Consider the following 16,324-nt stretch of genomic DNA (forward strand, 5'->3'; position numbering starts at 1 on the left):
CCTACACCACCCAGTTTACAACTGCCTCCAATATAACACCGGTTTTAGGAGATCTGGCGCCCTCTTCTGGCTTCCATGGGTGCCTGCATGCACATGTTATACATAAACCCACAGAAGCACAAATACATGAAAATAGAGAAATCTTTTTTTTTAAGGATATATATTATTTGTTGTTGTGGAGCTCACTGTGTAGACTGCACTGTCTTCAAACTCACAGTGATCTGGTTGTCTCTGCTTCCTCAGCACTGGGATTAAATGCATGTATTTATTACCATGCCTGTCTTAAAACATGAATTCTTATTATTTATTTTAATTTTATGTGTATGCAAATTTGTCTGCATGCATATCTATGCACCATGGACATGCAGTGCCCATAGATGTCAGAGTTGGCACTGGATCTCCTGGAACTAGAGTTACAGAAAGTTATGAGCTGCAGTGCAGATCCTAAGACTCAAACTTGGATCCTCAGGAAGAGCAGCCAGTGCTCTTAATTGCTGAGTCATCTCTCCAATGCAGAACAGGAATTCTATTTTAAAAATAACCAAGAACTTGTTCATTCTGTCATTTAATATGTATGACCAATACGGACTATATGTCAGACATGACTGAGTGGTCCAGAAGCTGGGAAAGGAGGCATACAAACACAACACCATCACTGAAGAGATTAAACTACCTAGAAGGAACTTTCTGAAGTCTGCCTCAGACCAGAATGTCACAACTGTAGAAAACATTTCCAATATACACTAAGAAGGCTTACATTCCAACTTATGTCCCAGAGAGGGTGACAGCTATTTTAGGATCACAGGCAACTTGAGATATTTGCTTATTTGTTGAACAATACTTTTAAACGCTCACAGTTTGCCAGGCACTGTGTTCAGAAGTAGGGATCTACCAGGAAATTAGCCTGATAAACACTCTGGACACATAGAGCTAAGGCAGCTGGGAAGGTCGGGAAGGGAAAGACAGACTGCTGGGGAATAAAAACACCATTCGGTGCCTCCTGGCTTGGAACTCAATGTGCCATCTGCTTATCAGTTCCCTGACAAAGCAGAGCAAATGTTGCTTAATAAACAGTTTGCTTTACAACCAAATTCTAAGGGTCAGATGGACACTCGGAGTGGAAAACAGACTGAAGGTTAATAGAATGGCAAGTGACTAGGTTAACAGCTCAGAGGGCAGGCAGTGTTTTTCTAGTTTTGTTGTTCAGCACCTGAGGTAGGACTTCTAACAGAATTGCCCTTTGAAGAAAAAAACATTCTCCTTGTCTGGTCATAGGAGCTAACCAACAGAAAAACCTGAAGTTACCTGAAATCCTGAGGAAAAAAAAAAAATCCCAGGAAACTAAAGCAGGAAGGTGGAAACTTCTAGGTCACTCTGAGCTACACAGCAATACACTGTCTCAAAAGAGAAAAAGGAAAGCCTTAGCCCTATTCTTTATTAGCTGTGTGACCCTGAACATGTTAATTAACCTCTCTGGCACTCAGTTTTTCCCACTGTAAATTGGGAATGCCTGCCCTTAAAGAGATGCTTATGAAGCAGTTAGCTCTCAGACAGGTCAGTGAGACCATTTCTATTCTTGAGAGACCCCAAGCAGCCCACTGAGTCTCTCTTTTCTTTGGTTTCTAGGCTCATAAGAGATGCAGCACACCATACCCAGAGCCTCATGAGATCCGGGGCTGACCAGCATGATGCCTGGAACCGGACTGCTGTCATACACCTTCAGGCTGCAAAGGTGAGCTGCCTGTCAGCTGAAGCCAAGAAGGGCATGTTCCCTCTCCCAGGCAGGACACTGTGCTTAGAGTTCACATTCTTCCTCACCCACCCCCGCCCCACAGGGACTGTCCTCCTCTCACACCCAAGGCTGAAGTCCAAAGAGTTTTAATTAAAGGACTGATTTCCAAAGCATCTTGCTGGCAGCTCTTAGGAAGAGGCAATGAGGCGTTTCTACTGGATTTGCTTCAGGTCGTTCAAATAGCTCCTCCCAGACAGAAAAGCAGGTCAAGTGTCCCCTTAGCCCCACAGGCAATCCTAGGATGTCTGATTCAATTTTCATTATCTTTTGTGTTTGTGTATACTTCACCTTCAGTCGGCAAATATTTGAGCATGCGCTCTGCACTAGCACTGAATACGAAACAGCAAAGATACTGCCTACAAACAGCTATAATCAAGGAGGATGGGGGAGGAAATGGCTGCTGATTACACTCCCTACCAAGTCCAAAGGACTTTCCTGAAGAAGGGGGTGAATGGGCTAAGACTTCACTCAGCAGTTGGCTATCTGAGGGTGGTAGCAGCATGCAAGAGGTTTCCTAGCAAAGAGAGCTGAAGGTATCAAAGCAGGAAGAAAAGGCCAGGTGCCTCGACAGCCTGGAAGGTACTAAAGATCTTCCCGAGGGGATGCCAAAGCAGAATTGAATTAAAGTGAAGCAGGCAGAGCAGGGAGGAGAGGAAAGGTTGGCGAGGCCAGAGGCTTTCTGAAGCAAGGTAAGAAGGCTAGTTCTTCTTTCCCCTGCAGGGGGAGTCTGCCCGGTTTGGGAGGAGTGATCAGAGCTTCCTTGTAGAACCATCGTGATTCAAGGGGCGGGGGGTGGAGGTTCGAGGGAAGGGCTGCAGGCTAATCAGAGGGAAGCAGAGGCAGTCTGGTCCATCATTCGGGTGGCTCTGCCATGAGCTGGGTGCAGGCTGTGGGGAGAATTGGAAAGATACAGAAATACTGTGGTATAGGACCCAGGACTCAAAGTCATGAGTGGGAAAGAGGAATGCCTCCTAAGCTGGGCAGCTAGGATGTCAGTCACCAACTGAAGACTGCGGCACTCATTCCTACTCCCGAGGCCCAGGCCTGGGAAACAGCACTCTCAGAGCAGTAGTCCTGAAAAGTACCTACAGTGGCTCTCAGGCCAGGCTGTCAGGCAGACTGAGCAGGAATGCCACCTAGTGACTCAACATTCAACTACACACACCATGGCTGCCATGAACTCTGCACTCCTCAGTTCCTGGTTCACTGAGCTCCACTTAGTCTCCTGACCACTGTGCATGTACCCCCACCAACCAGAGGGTTAGCCAGGACTGTGCACTCGCCTCAGATCCCAGGAAAGGAGCCACACCTGCCCAATGTTCATTTCCTTGTCTTCTAAACCTCTGCTCTGATCTTAAACACACGGGCCCCCGCTTGCCAGGGCTCCCTCAGTTAGCATAAGGGAAGCTAGCAGAATCCTTTCTAAGGTGGAGGACAGGCAACACAGAGGAGTAAAAGAGCTGAGTGAAGGTACCATCTTCTCCCGTGCCACAAAGGCCCAGCTGTGTCCTCAGGGAGTTTCCAGGGAGAGACCTGCTGTTACTGTCTCCTCTCACCCCTTGGCAGAACTCACAGATAGCATGCACAAAAGAAGTACTCTGAACCAGCCCCACATGCCAACAATTTAACAACAGGAAGGGTCCTGAAGGCCTCCCACCAGGGAAGGCATTCATCCTCTAGATGTTGGGTTGAGTGGAAAGGGAACCCCAGGAGAGGGTCCAAAGAGCAGACAGTGGTGGCAGCGGTCACTTTGTCACAGAAGCACTCTATATACTAAGTGGTTAAGAGCCAACAAAGCCAGAGCCTGCATGGCCTACTGAATGACACTGCTTACATCCAGGGGCTTATGCTCTAGCTAGGATATCTTTCACACATACCTCAAGCCACATGCCACAGTGCACACATGTGCACACTGCCTTAACATGGCAGACAGTAAGTAGCTGTTTTCTGGAGAAAAGTGAGGCTGCAGCCTTTCAAGTACCCCAGCTTCCATAATAGTAGTAGTATTCTTTCTACTTTCCAATGCTTCTGAAACCGTATCGACAAAATGAGGAATTAAAAGACCCAGTTTCACGCTTTACCCAGCCCCCAATGAACACACACACACACGCACACATCCACTCACATATGCACACACATATACATATTCACACCACCAGTCACACCTGGAATGAACAAAACAAAAAGTAACCACCAGTCCTCTAGGAGCTACACGTACTCCGGCCATCTTGCCAAGCTTCCAGAATAATCTGTGGAGCTGGGAATGAGCGTCAGTGGCCTGTGCATCTTTCTATCTTCATAGACTCACTGCTACTTCATCACTGTGAGGAATTTCAAGGAAGCTGTGGAGAAACTAGACAATGAACCAGAGATTCAGCGTGTGCTCCAACGCCTCTGTGACCTCTATGCCTTACACGGTATTCTGACTAACTCGGGGGACTTTCTGCATGATGGCTTCCTGTCTGGGGCCCAGGTGGACATGGCAAGAACAGCCTTCCTAGACCTGCTTCCCTTGATCCGGTGAGTGACTGCTCCCTGAAATCATGTCAGGTCCTGGTGCACGGACCAATTCTCGAGCTAAGACCTTGTAAACTTGGGGTCTGGACAAGCTGACACTTAGCACAATTATACCAAAAGCATTAGGACTTAATGAAAGAAACTTCAGAGGAATTGGGAGAAAATTAGAAATTAATGTGCTTAAGAATAAATTAGGGCCTGGCAGTGGTGGCGCATGCCTTTAATTCCAGCACTCAAGAGGCACAGGCAGGTGGATCTCTATGAGTTTGAGGCTAACCTGGTCTACAGAGTGAGTTCCAGGATAGCCAGGGTTACACAGAGAAACCCTGTCTTGAAAACCACCCCCCCCAAAAAAAGAATAAATTAGTCCTTTCCTTGAACGCTTTAACATTGGCAAGGAGCAATGTCTAAGGAGTGTGAATACAATCAAGGCTGCTACATACGAGCACGTTAACACTAATGTTAATCATAACCAGCACTTAGTGAGGTTTGTGTACTTACATGCATCGTCCCATTTAATCCATACAGTCTTTGAATTGGACTTAACCTCCTTGTTCTGCTGAGGAAGAAGTTTAGGCTTATATGAGTAAACTAATGCACCATGCATAACTAGGCAGAGGAATTAGGAATACTCAGAACTTTCTGGCCACTGACCATGCACCCGTCATCTGTGTGTTCAGGTATAAGGGGTGTTTAGCACTATGTATATGTTATGCATATCCACGTCTCTGTTGAATGTGCTTTAAGTAAATTTGTACCAAGTCTAATTAGTGTATTTTGATACTCCCTTAGCTTCAAGGTAATTTTTTTAGACTTAGTAATTTGTATACTGATTTATCAAGCAGTACTAGATACTTTTAAATGTAGAACTGATCCTGTAAAATTTAGAGCCATGAATACAAGCAGTATTCATTCTGTTATTTTTATACATATAAAGTAAATATTGCTTTAAGAACACATCGAAACTGAAGTCTGACCTGACCAGACTACTGGAAGAAACATGTATTAAACACTATGAATTATTTACTAGTGTCAATATAATAATAAAAAAAAAGTTAACTGAGAACGCAACGCTTTTGAAACCTTTCTAGGCCAAAAATATGATGCTTATTATGTGTGGAGGGAAATGGCCTTTCCCATGAAACTCCTAATAGCTCTCATTATTAGTAAAAGATTTTAGATTTCTATAGATTTTTCATAAGAGGTTAAAAATCAACCAAGTATTGATTTGTTTCTAAAATGCAGTACTAACAAGCCCTTGTGGCTACATACCAGCACCTTACTGGTAGCTAGTGGCTAATAAATGTTTGTTCAATTAAACCATCAAATATGGAACCAGAGAGATGGCTCTCAGGCTCCCAACCAAACAGAACAATCTGAGTTTGATTCCACACGATGGAAGGCTAGCACCAGCTTCTGTAGTCATCCTCAGACCTCCAACCACATACCATAGCATCCCCACCAAAGTAATGAGTAACGATATAAACAAAAACAGTCAAAGGCATACCTAGTACAAGTACACCAGGGGTTACACTTATCCTGAAGCGGGGATGCAGTATGGGAACACTAAGGATGTAATTAGTACTACACGGTTCAAGCTCAAGTTGACCTAACTTTAAAATGATTAGCATTTTAAAAACACATGAAAAAAGTCACCTGGTCCTGGCTGCTGATGATCAGGCACATAAGACCCTTAACACCTCTTAACATCTCATAAGCATGATGCAGGGTGTGTGTGTGCATGTGAGCATTCGTGTGTGTTTGTGTGTCTGTGCCTATGTCTGTATCTGTGTGTGTGTCTGTGTCTATGTCTGTATCTGTGTGTGTGTCTGTGTGTGGTATGTGTATGTGTTTGTGTGTCTGTGTGGTTTCTGTGATGTGTGTTTTTGTGTGTCTGTGTGTGTCTGTGTCTCTGTGTCTGTGTGTGGTATGTGGTATGTGTATGTGTTTGTGTGTTTGTGTGTCTGTGTGGTGTGTGTAATATGTGTGTATGTGTGTCTGTGTCTCTATGTGGTGTGTGTGTGTCTGTGTGTCTGTGTCTCTGTGTCTCTGTGTGGTATCTCTCTGTGTGTGTGTGTGTTAATCTGCACTCTGCTTTTCTAAGTGCTTGTTGTGGCTCCAGAGACAGAAGCTGCCAACACATGCCTGAAAACCACAAATTGATGTACGTACATTATGGATCCTAAGTTGCCTTTCTTACTACAGGGTAATTATGCAGGAAACAGACTCCATGCACTTATGAATTCAGCATCACAGGTCTTGACTGGATTCACCACCAACTCCCTCAGATTTCAGGGAGGACAAAGCAAGGGCAGGACAGTATTCTAAGAGATACCAAAACCAGCTCCCAGTGTGAGGCCAGGGAAGTGGCCCAGCTCAGTTTTAGCACTTTAAATCTTGCTAAACACTAAGGGACTGCTGAGTCAAGGTGGCAGGTTGAACATACACATTTATTTCTGGAGCCTTACTGAAACATCAGTAAAAACATCAAATACATATGTGTTTTGAGATAGTGTGTGTCATGTAGCCCAGACTGGCTTTGAACTTGCTATACAACCAAGGATAGTTTTGAACCTCTGACCATCCTGCCCCCATCTTTCTGGAGCTGGAACTACTAGCATTAGCCAACACACCCAGCTTTGATTCAACGTTGTGGTTTGAACCCAGGGCTTTGTACATTCTGGGCAAGCACTCTACCAACTGACACGTCTAGCTCTTTGTGGTGGTTTAAATAGATATGGTCCCCATAGACTTCCGTGTTTGAATGCTTGGTCCATAGGGAGTGGCAGTATTAGGAGGTGTGGCCTTGTTGGAGTAGGTGTGGCTTTGTTGGATAAAGTGTGTCACTGTGGGAGCAGGCTTTGAGGTCTCAGAAGCACAAGCCCAGGCTCAGAGGCTCAGTCTCTTCCTGCTGCCTGCCAATCCAGATTTAGAATTCTAGCATCGTGTCTGCCTGCCTACAATCATGCTTCCCACCATGATGATAATGAACTAAACCTCTGAACTGAAACCCACCCCCAATTAAATGTTTTCCTTTATAGGAATTGCCATGATCATAGTGTCTCTTCACAGCAATAGAAAGCCTAAGACAAAAGTACCAGGTACCAGGGACTGGGGCATTGCTATGATAGACCTAACCATGCTTTTGTTTGGAGGAATGTGGACCTTAGAACTTTGGATTAGAAAAGTAGTGGAATGCTTTAATTTTGGTTTAATGAGTCATACCAGTAGGACCATGGAAGACAGTGGTGCTGAGGGTGATTTGAACTGTGACCTGGCTCAAGAGATTTCAGAGGAAAAGAATGTGGCCTAGAGCTTCTCTTTTGATATTTTGGCAATACATAGCTGGTTTTAGCCCTTATCTGAAAAGTCTGCCTGGGGCTAAGTTGAATTGTTTTGACCAATGGCATTGGCAGAGGAAGTTTCAAAACAGCCAAGTATTTACTCTGTTTTGTGGTTACCAGTGTTCACTCTTGCGAAGATTTATAATTTATAAAAGCAACCTGAGCAAGTAAAATTACAAAATGTACAGTTCAAGGATAAAAGAGGCACCAGGAAGTACAATGGAGCTAAATCCTGTGTTCAAGGGAGTTGTGATAATCCCAGAGAACATCAGAGACAAAAAAAAGTACAAGAATTTTTAAAAAGAAGACCAATCAATTAAAAAAAAAAACATTTAAATTTCTTAAAGAAAACCCACATTCGTTTAAACCAGTGCCACAGAATTCTAAATGTCTTATTTGGGTATATTATGATCTGATTGTGTACATTCATAATTTCTTCATCTAATTGTATCAAACTCTCTTTGTACTGAAACCATTAGTTTTATTTTGTTTTAGATTCATTATACATTTTTTTGTAACATAGTTTCACTATGTGGCCTTGTTGGCCTACTGTCTCATAATTATAAAAGTGTGGCATAAACTGATGGATACAAAGTGGTTTTCTCTGCATATAAAGTCCTGCTGTGGAAGATGTGTCCCCATGTCAACCATGTTGGATTCATTTTTACTTCTTTCATTAAAAAAAAAATCACATAAGAAAGAAAGAAAGAAAGAAAGAAAGAAAGAAAGAAAGAAAGAAAGGAAGAAAGAAAGGAAGGAAGGAAGGAAGGAAGAAAGAAAATCCACATTCATGGTCCATCATGTAAAAGACAGGTCAAGGGAAAAAAAGACAAAGAAAACCAAAAGATGGCAAAACATCAATAAAATGATGAAAGAAAATTCACCTCAAATGAAAGATACAGAGCTTCAGGTTGAAAAGGTCCATAGTGCCTACAAGCGGGACAGCTGCCCCCCCCACACACACACACACATACAAGCACACATGAGGGGAGAAAAGTATTCTGGGAAGAAAGTAAGCATTATAAGGGAGCAAAGGGCTCACTGAGGTTCCAAATGTTCTTGTTCTAGTTTTTGTGTAGTGCTGGGGATCAAAGCCACGGCCTGGAACATGATAGACAAGTACTCTAGCTGTGAGTTACAGCTTCAGACCTTCAGGCATTGAAACAAGTCAAAGAAGGCCTGTCCAGTAGGGTGATTTGAGGAAGGGCCCAAGAATAGAGGGAAGGGGTTTCTAGGAATCATATGGCTACCAGGAGAAACCATCAGCCAAGCTGAGCACAACGTAGAAATCACCAAGGAAGGAAACTATAGTGCTTGGACTACCTAGAGGCCAGAAACAAGGCCGCAGAGGTGGGAAGTGCAGCTGAGGGGAGGGGAGGACAAAGGGTAGAGTACGGACACAGGTGAAATGGGAGAGAATGGGTATATAACTGAAAAACTAAAGGTCCAGGCTTTCACTCTGTGTAAGAATGGGAAGATTTAGAACACAGGACACTTTTTTTTTTTTTTTTTTTTTTTTTTTTTTTTTTTGGTTTTTCGAGACAGGGTTTCTCTGTATAGCCCTGGCTGTCCTGGAACTCACTCTGTAGACCAGGCTGGCCTCGAACTCAGAAATCCGCCTGCCTCTGCCTCCCAAGTGCTGGGATTAAAGGCGTGCGCCACCACCGCCCGGCGAACACAGGACACTTATTATAACCACAAACAACCTAACGTGTATATTCATGTCTAGGTGCTATACATGTGTATGTAAATGTATGTGCATGTTTTTTTTTAATTTGGGGGTGTGTTTGTTGTTTGTATGCATATATGTATGTGTGTACATGTCCTGGAACCTACAAACGGGCTAGATGGACTGGACAGTGAGGCCTAGTGCTGTACCTGTCTCCATCTGCCTAAAATAACAGATGCTCAATACAACACCTAGCTTTCCCCCCCGCCCCTTATAGAAGTTCTGGGAATCAAACTCAGGTCCTCGAGCATTTTCTCAACTGAGCCGTCTCTCAGCCTCTTATATATGTTCGAATAATATAGTGCAGGGGCTGGGAGTACAGCTCTGAAGGCAGAGCACTTATTTGCTCAGTGTGCATATGGCGTAGGTTTAACCTGCAGCCCCCAAATTAGTCATTATCTGTAAGCTAATAAATAGCAGCAAGGAGAAGGGTCTAGAAGCTAAGGCAACAATCCAGGTGAGAGATGATCATGGACCAGATGATCATCAACGCTGGATGATGCAGTGGGAAGTGGACAATATTTGGACATACTCTGAAAACAGAACAGGGTTTGCTGACACTTAGATATGGCACAGGATAGAAAGAGGAAGTCAGGCCGTTTATCATAAAGGGGAAGGCTACAGGAGGGCCGGGTTTAGAGAAGATCAACAAGATAAAGAGTTTGTCAGGTATTCAGGGCATCGGAAAAGCCTGTTAGAAATCTAGTACAGATGCCAGAAGCAGGTGACACAGGATGGATAAATTTGGAAGTCAGTGGTATGTGGCTCATACTTAGAGCTGTGAGAGAGATGATGTCATCAAGGAGTAAGTGAATGAGAAGTGTCAGGACCCTCCAAAGACATCGGGGGACTAACAACAGTTATTCCAGGGAGGGGCTGGAGGTAAAAGCTGACATCAATCCAGTCCTCGCCAGAAAGAGCAGAACTAGCAGAAGCAAACAAAATACTCCTGAATTCAGGAAAAAGAGGAGCCATGATCTGGGATAGAGAAGAGAAAGGAGGGGCAAAGGCGTGTTTGTTTATTTTTAAATTTCATTTCATTTCATTTATATTATCATTTTTTAAAAATTTCAGAATCTCTTTTCTGGATGTTACTGGCATTTTTGATCTTATTTCATATCTACAGTGCCTTAACCTTCTTAGCTCTTTGAAGAGTTTGGTGATTTAAAAAAAAAAGTCTCTTTTCTATTTTGAAGTTTTATTCTCCCCGCAGGTTCCTTTGAATCCTTCAGGTTGTATTGTTCTTGATTAGCTGAGTCCCCATCTTTTAGATTAAGGGCTTTCTCTAGTGGTCCCCAAGTGTCTGATCTCAGGTGGGAGTAGGGTGTCAACTAGCCACACCTGGCTTGTATTTCAGTTTTTAATTTTACGAGTATGCCTCCATATATGTAAGTGCACCACACGTGTGCAATGTCTGAGGAGTTACAGACAGTTGGGAGCCACATCTAAGTCCCATAAGCTAAACCAAGAGCAGCAAGTGCTATTAACCGCTGAGCCATGTCTCCAGCCACCCCAAAGTTTGTCTTAAGAGAGATGACAGCAAGCCTGTATGCTGATGGAGTGGCCTTGAGGGTTTCTGATGCTATACAGGAAGGAAAAGTATTGTTTAGAGTATTATTCTCCAGTAGGCAAGGGCTCAAAGCATCTAGCAGACCAAGGAATGAGGAGAGTTGGATGAGGAGAGCAGAGACAACTGATACTGAGAGAGGCTTGGTGTATAATGCTCAGAGGTGGGAGCCCATGGGAAGCCCTTACCGGTGAAATAGGATGCAGAGTCACTCTGGTAAGGAAGGAGGAGGCGGATGCTGTGGACTTGAAGATGGAAGAGACTGTGAAATAACCACAAGGCAAGTGAGTCAGCGAACCAGTGGAACATGACAGCTAGGTTGTGGCTCAGCTCATGTGAGCTCTTAGGACAACGGTGTAGCTGGTCTTTCCAGATTCATGTGCTCACATAGGTGGTGGCAGAAAACCAGTAAAAACAAGGAGTGGACTGGCCTAAACCAGCATGATAAGGAAGAAAAAACTGCCTAGGGGGAAAAATATTCTTAGGGGGAAAAATACAATGGACCATCGACTTTCGGCTGATTACCGAGAGAAATGAGACCACAAGGGTCATAACGGATATTAAACAAGAAGTACAGTTCATCAGCTCTTGCCAAAATAGAAGGCTCAACAGTTATTGTCAAAACAGGATTAAAAGTCAGCAAGATGGCTCGACAGACAAAGGTACTTGAAGCCCAGACTGACATGAGTTCAATCCCTCCGCTGATGATGTGTTTGATGCCTAAGACCCACATGTGGAAGGTCTACTGACTCTCCACATGTAGTGCACAGTTCAAGGCTAGCCAGAGCTACATAATGAATTCTAGACCAGACAGAACTACAGTGAGACCCTGTCTCAAAAACACAAAAAACAAAAAAACAAAGTGAAAGCAGACCTTAAGCAAGACCTTATCTCAAAACAAAAAAAAAATTAAAAACCCAGATACAATTCAGTATATAATCTTAGCCACTTCAAATGTTTTGATGTCATACAATCATCATAACATCAATGTTGAATATTAATTAATCTTGTCAAAATCACAACTATATTAAGAGACAGGAAGGCCAAGGGGAGAAAGCAAAAGGTTGAGGAGATAGGTGTGGAGAGAAAGCTGCTCAATCCAGGCAAATGTGTGGAATGTATCTACAATCCTAGCCATCAGGCGTGGGGGGGAGGATGGGGAGAGGATTAGAACGTTGAGAGGAGTATTGCATGCCAGCCTGGGCTGCACAGAGTTCTAGGACACCCTGGGCTGCATAGTAAGATTCTGCCCAATTTTTCTTCCCCATAAGGAAACCTTTGCTTTTATAATAGTCAATGGATAACAGCTAAAACTGAAGCATCAAGAAGTTGTTAGCAATTTATACAGATAGGTAGGTAGGTAGGTAGGTAGGTAGGTAGGTAGGTAGGTATACACATACATGCATACATACATGCATACATACATTCATATATGGAGATATTTGTATAACTATCAGTTAAAAGACTAACAACATCTCTGGGGAGAAGAAAACTGGAATGGAGTTGCTGGGTGTACCAGTTGCTTTCTGTTGTGAGAAAACACTGACCAAATCCAACTTGGGGAGGAAAGGTTTATTTGGCTCATGGGTTACGGTCCATCATTGAGGGAAGCCAAGGGAGGAATGCAAGGCAGAATCTGGAGGCGGAGACTGAAAAAGAGACCATAGAGGAATGCTGCTTACTGGCTTGCTCCCCATGGATTGCTCAATTGCCCATTTTATACAACCCAAGCCCACCTGCCCAGAGATGGTAGCTTCCATAGTAGGCTGGACTCACCCATAGCAACCATTAATCAAGAAAATGTTTCACAGACATGTCTACCAGCCAATCTGATGGAAGACATTTCCTCAGTTGGGCCTCCCTCTTCCCAAGTGACATCAAATTTTCAATGTACTAGCCAGTATATTGGGAGATAGGATAAATTTTTTCATTTATTTATTTATTTTTCCAGTGTTGGGAATTGGATCCTAGACTTTATGCCCACTAGACAAGCCCTGGTTTTTAAATAACAAGCCTTAAAGAACTCTTGGATTCTTTATCCTGTAGATATATACCTGATAAAAAAATAAATAAAACTGAAATAAAAAGGTGAATATTTAAACAGTCGATAATGATTCAACTTCTAATTACTTCCTGTGGGTTAGATTCCTAAGAGCAAGGTGAAATGCTCACAGTTTGTTTCCTCTCTCAGGAAGGATGCCATCTTGTTAACCGATGCTTTTGACTTCACGGACCATTGTTTAAACTCAGCACTCGGCTGTTATGATGGACACGTCTACGAACGCCTGTTTGAGTGGGCTCAGAAGTCCCCAGCCAATACTAAGGTAGTTGAGTGAAACCCATTATAAATTATGTAAGACAGCAAAGAACAAGCAGTAAATACATCTCAGTGTTTTTCCCCATTGTAATCGATTCTGCTTAGGTTGAAAAATCACTTGGCATAGCACATATGTTTAAAATACTTTCAGAGAATACATAAAAAGAAAAACCAGGGGTGTGGCCTGGCAGGAACTGAAATCAGCAAAATGCACAGCTCAGAACATGGAAAGGGTATTAGGAGAAAGGCTCATTTCTAAATTGTGGCTTGACATACCCAAAGGCATATAACACACAGCAGCAAGCTGGCTTTTACATTAACAAAACTAAGATAAATCACAGCAGTGCACAAAGCATCTTATTCCAGGCTTTTAGCTCTGTTTTATGTAGATAAGTGCACATTCAGAGGTGATGGGGAAATCTGAGGTACTGCCATCAGTGGGTAGGAAAAGCACAGCCATCATAAGGGGGTGGTAATGAGACTGTCCTGGGAGGGAATACAAGAACGCCAGCTATGCCAGCCTCACTGGGCAAATCTAAGAACATCAGTAGATACTGCACTTGGAATTCAGGAAGCCCATAGTGAATAGCAGATTTACACAGATAAATACAACATGGAATTTATCTATCTTTAGGCACACACACACAAGTTGATTCACAGCACTGGGGATATTAGAATTTATAAAGCAGTGTTTTCAGATGGTGAAATTCTCTTTAATCTAACTTCAGAAATATGTCAGAGAGCACAGTGACAACACTCGGGCATTCGCTAACTCTTTGCCAGGTGTTATTAGACAGCCTGTATTGTCACACATCAGAGCTTAGCTTAACATTCTTATCTGAAGTCAGAACCTCCAGGATGGCTGCCAGATACAAGGCTGGTCCATCTCACTTAAGCACCATCCACAAGCAGACCTGGTTTACGCTCAAGGAAATAGAAACCGGTGCTCCTTACAGTTTACTGCTCCTTACAGCTAAGCTACTGCTAGTGCATTACTCTAGACCTCTGTCCTTGCTAATGTTTAAATCCTGGCACAAAATCAAAGTTCTTCCCAAACCAGCCTGCTTCCCATGGTCCCAAGAGAGATCTGTGTCCTCTGGTGCTCAATAGAACCATTGCCCCGATTCACTGTCCACCTGTCAGCAAATGCAGAGACATATAGCTCAGGCCGGTTTAATTGGCAGCACAGGAAAACATTCCTCTCCCCTAGATGCCTCGTGGTCACTAAAGACTCTAGTGAACTATTTTGTTTTTCTTCATTCTTAAAAGTCTTTAGTCCGGAAACCATAGCAGGTTTGTAGAAATGAGCTGTGCCAACCTACCTCACTGACCGAGTCTGTAAATTGATGACATACTTCATCCCGTTCCTTAGATTCTACTTCCTTTGACACGGAAGCAGCAGTGCGCACGGATGCCACACACTCATCAGCCTGTCTTACGCTACCTCATTAAAGTGCCTCGGTGTGGCTCTTACATGCGCAGTTTAGGAATGTGAGGTCACAAATGACTTTGACTTCACTTTCTCAAAATGATACTTGGTTGACTGCTAATATATAGCCATGTGATCTTACACTTCTGGCTCCTTTGAAAAGCACCGACATTTTTAAAGTCTAAGTAATTTTGATCTGCCATAATTCTGAGGTGCAGCAGACATTTCTATAATAGAAGGTGTACTACAGATGTTTTAAATAAGTTAACAAGCAGCTATGCTGAAATACGCCCTATGGACACAAAAGTACAAGTGGGATTATATTTCACTGGTGTTCTGCTGGAAGTGAAGTGCCTCTTGCTACCTGCATGTCTTAGCTCTCTCTGTGTGGGGCAGGTTGTGCTGAGCTTTCTCCCTAAACAGGATATCAGCTCCCCTAGTATACTCTATGAGGTCTGCTTTTGGCTTTCTGACTGATCTAGAAAACTGCCACAGATGGATCTCCCTCCTCACTTGAAATCACAGCCATGCGATTTCTAAGGAAGCAAGGAGGAATGAATCATCAGGGGCCATTTCAAACCAAGGATCCTCCCCCGCTTTTAGTGTTTGTTTGAGGGTCTTGTGTATTCCAGGCTGATCTTGAATTCCTACTCTCCAAATGCCAGGATTACATGTATACATTCCCACACCCCAGCAAAAATCCTTTTCTCTCAATAATTCTACTGTAAAAACATGTCCAAGAAATAGTGAAAAGTGTTGAGCACATCTGGTTCACCCATTCAAAGGATATTTACTGTGCAAATGCTGGTGTTGAAGAAACAGTGGTGTAGACCTCTGTTAAGGACCTCATAGTTTTACTGTGGACAGGCAAAAGGAAATAAACAAGAAGATACCTTGGAAGACTAGGGTTTAGCTATGAAGAAAAGAACTCAAGACATTGCATTAGAAAATAATAGGATGACTAAAATCAGGAACAAGACAAGATTGTCAATGCTTGCCGTATCCATTCAATATAGGAAGTCATAGCAGAGCAATAAGAAAACTAAAGATAAGAGGATACAAGTTGGAAAGGAAGAAGTCAAAGTGTCACTACTTGTAGTTGATATGACAGTATACATAAGTGACTCCAAAAATTCTACCAGGGAACTCGTACAGCTGATAACACCTTCAGCAAAGTAGCTGGGAAAAAAAAGTAGCCTTCCTATATACAAATGATAAACAGGCTGAGGAAGAAATATTACTCAGCTGTTAAAAACAATGACAATGAAATTTGCAGACAAATGGATGGAACTAGGAAAGAAAATCATCCTGAGTGAGGTAACCCAGAACCAGAAAGACAAACATGTATGTTCTCACTTATAAGTGGAAACTAGCTGTAAAGTAAAAGACAATCATGCTACAATCCACTGACCTAGAAAGACTAAGTAACAAGGAGGGCTCAATGGGTGAAGTATGAATTTCTCTGTGAGAGGAGAGCATTGGGAAACAACTGAAATTGGCAGGCGGTGGGGGGAGTCTCAGGGATGAGCTAGAAACCTAACGCAATGGGAACTCCTAGGACTCCACAAGGGTGACCTTAGCTAGGACTCCTAGCAATGGGGGACACAGGACCAGAACCAGCCATTTCCT

At 43.2% G+C, this 16,324-nt stretch overlaps 1 protein-coding gene across 2 annotated transcripts in view; it reads left to right on the forward strand.

Annotated features, from left to right (window-relative positions):
• Acox2 (acyl-CoA oxidase 2) overlaps positions 1–16,324 on the forward strand; it is a 30,685-nt gene that overhangs the window by 12,832 nt on the left and 1,529 nt on the right. For both annotated transcript variants that reach the window (XM_028786049.1, XM_028786048.1), the window contains exons 12-14: positions 1,627–1,732; positions 4,095–4,312; positions 13,141–13,273. In XM_028786049.1, coding sequence (XP_028641882.1) covers positions 1,627–1,732; positions 4,095–4,312; positions 13,141–13,273 — 457 coding nt within the window. The remainder of the gene's footprint in view (positions 1–1,626; positions 1,733–4,094; positions 4,313–13,140; positions 13,274–16,324) is intronic.

The sequence above is a fragment of the Grammomys surdaster genome, unplaced genomic scaffold, assembly GCF_004785775.1.
Source record: "Grammomys surdaster isolate TR1022 unplaced genomic scaffold, NIH_TR_1.0 125428, whole genome shotgun sequence".
Lineage (NCBI taxonomy): Eukaryota > Metazoa > Chordata > Mammalia > Rodentia > Muridae > Grammomys > Grammomys surdaster.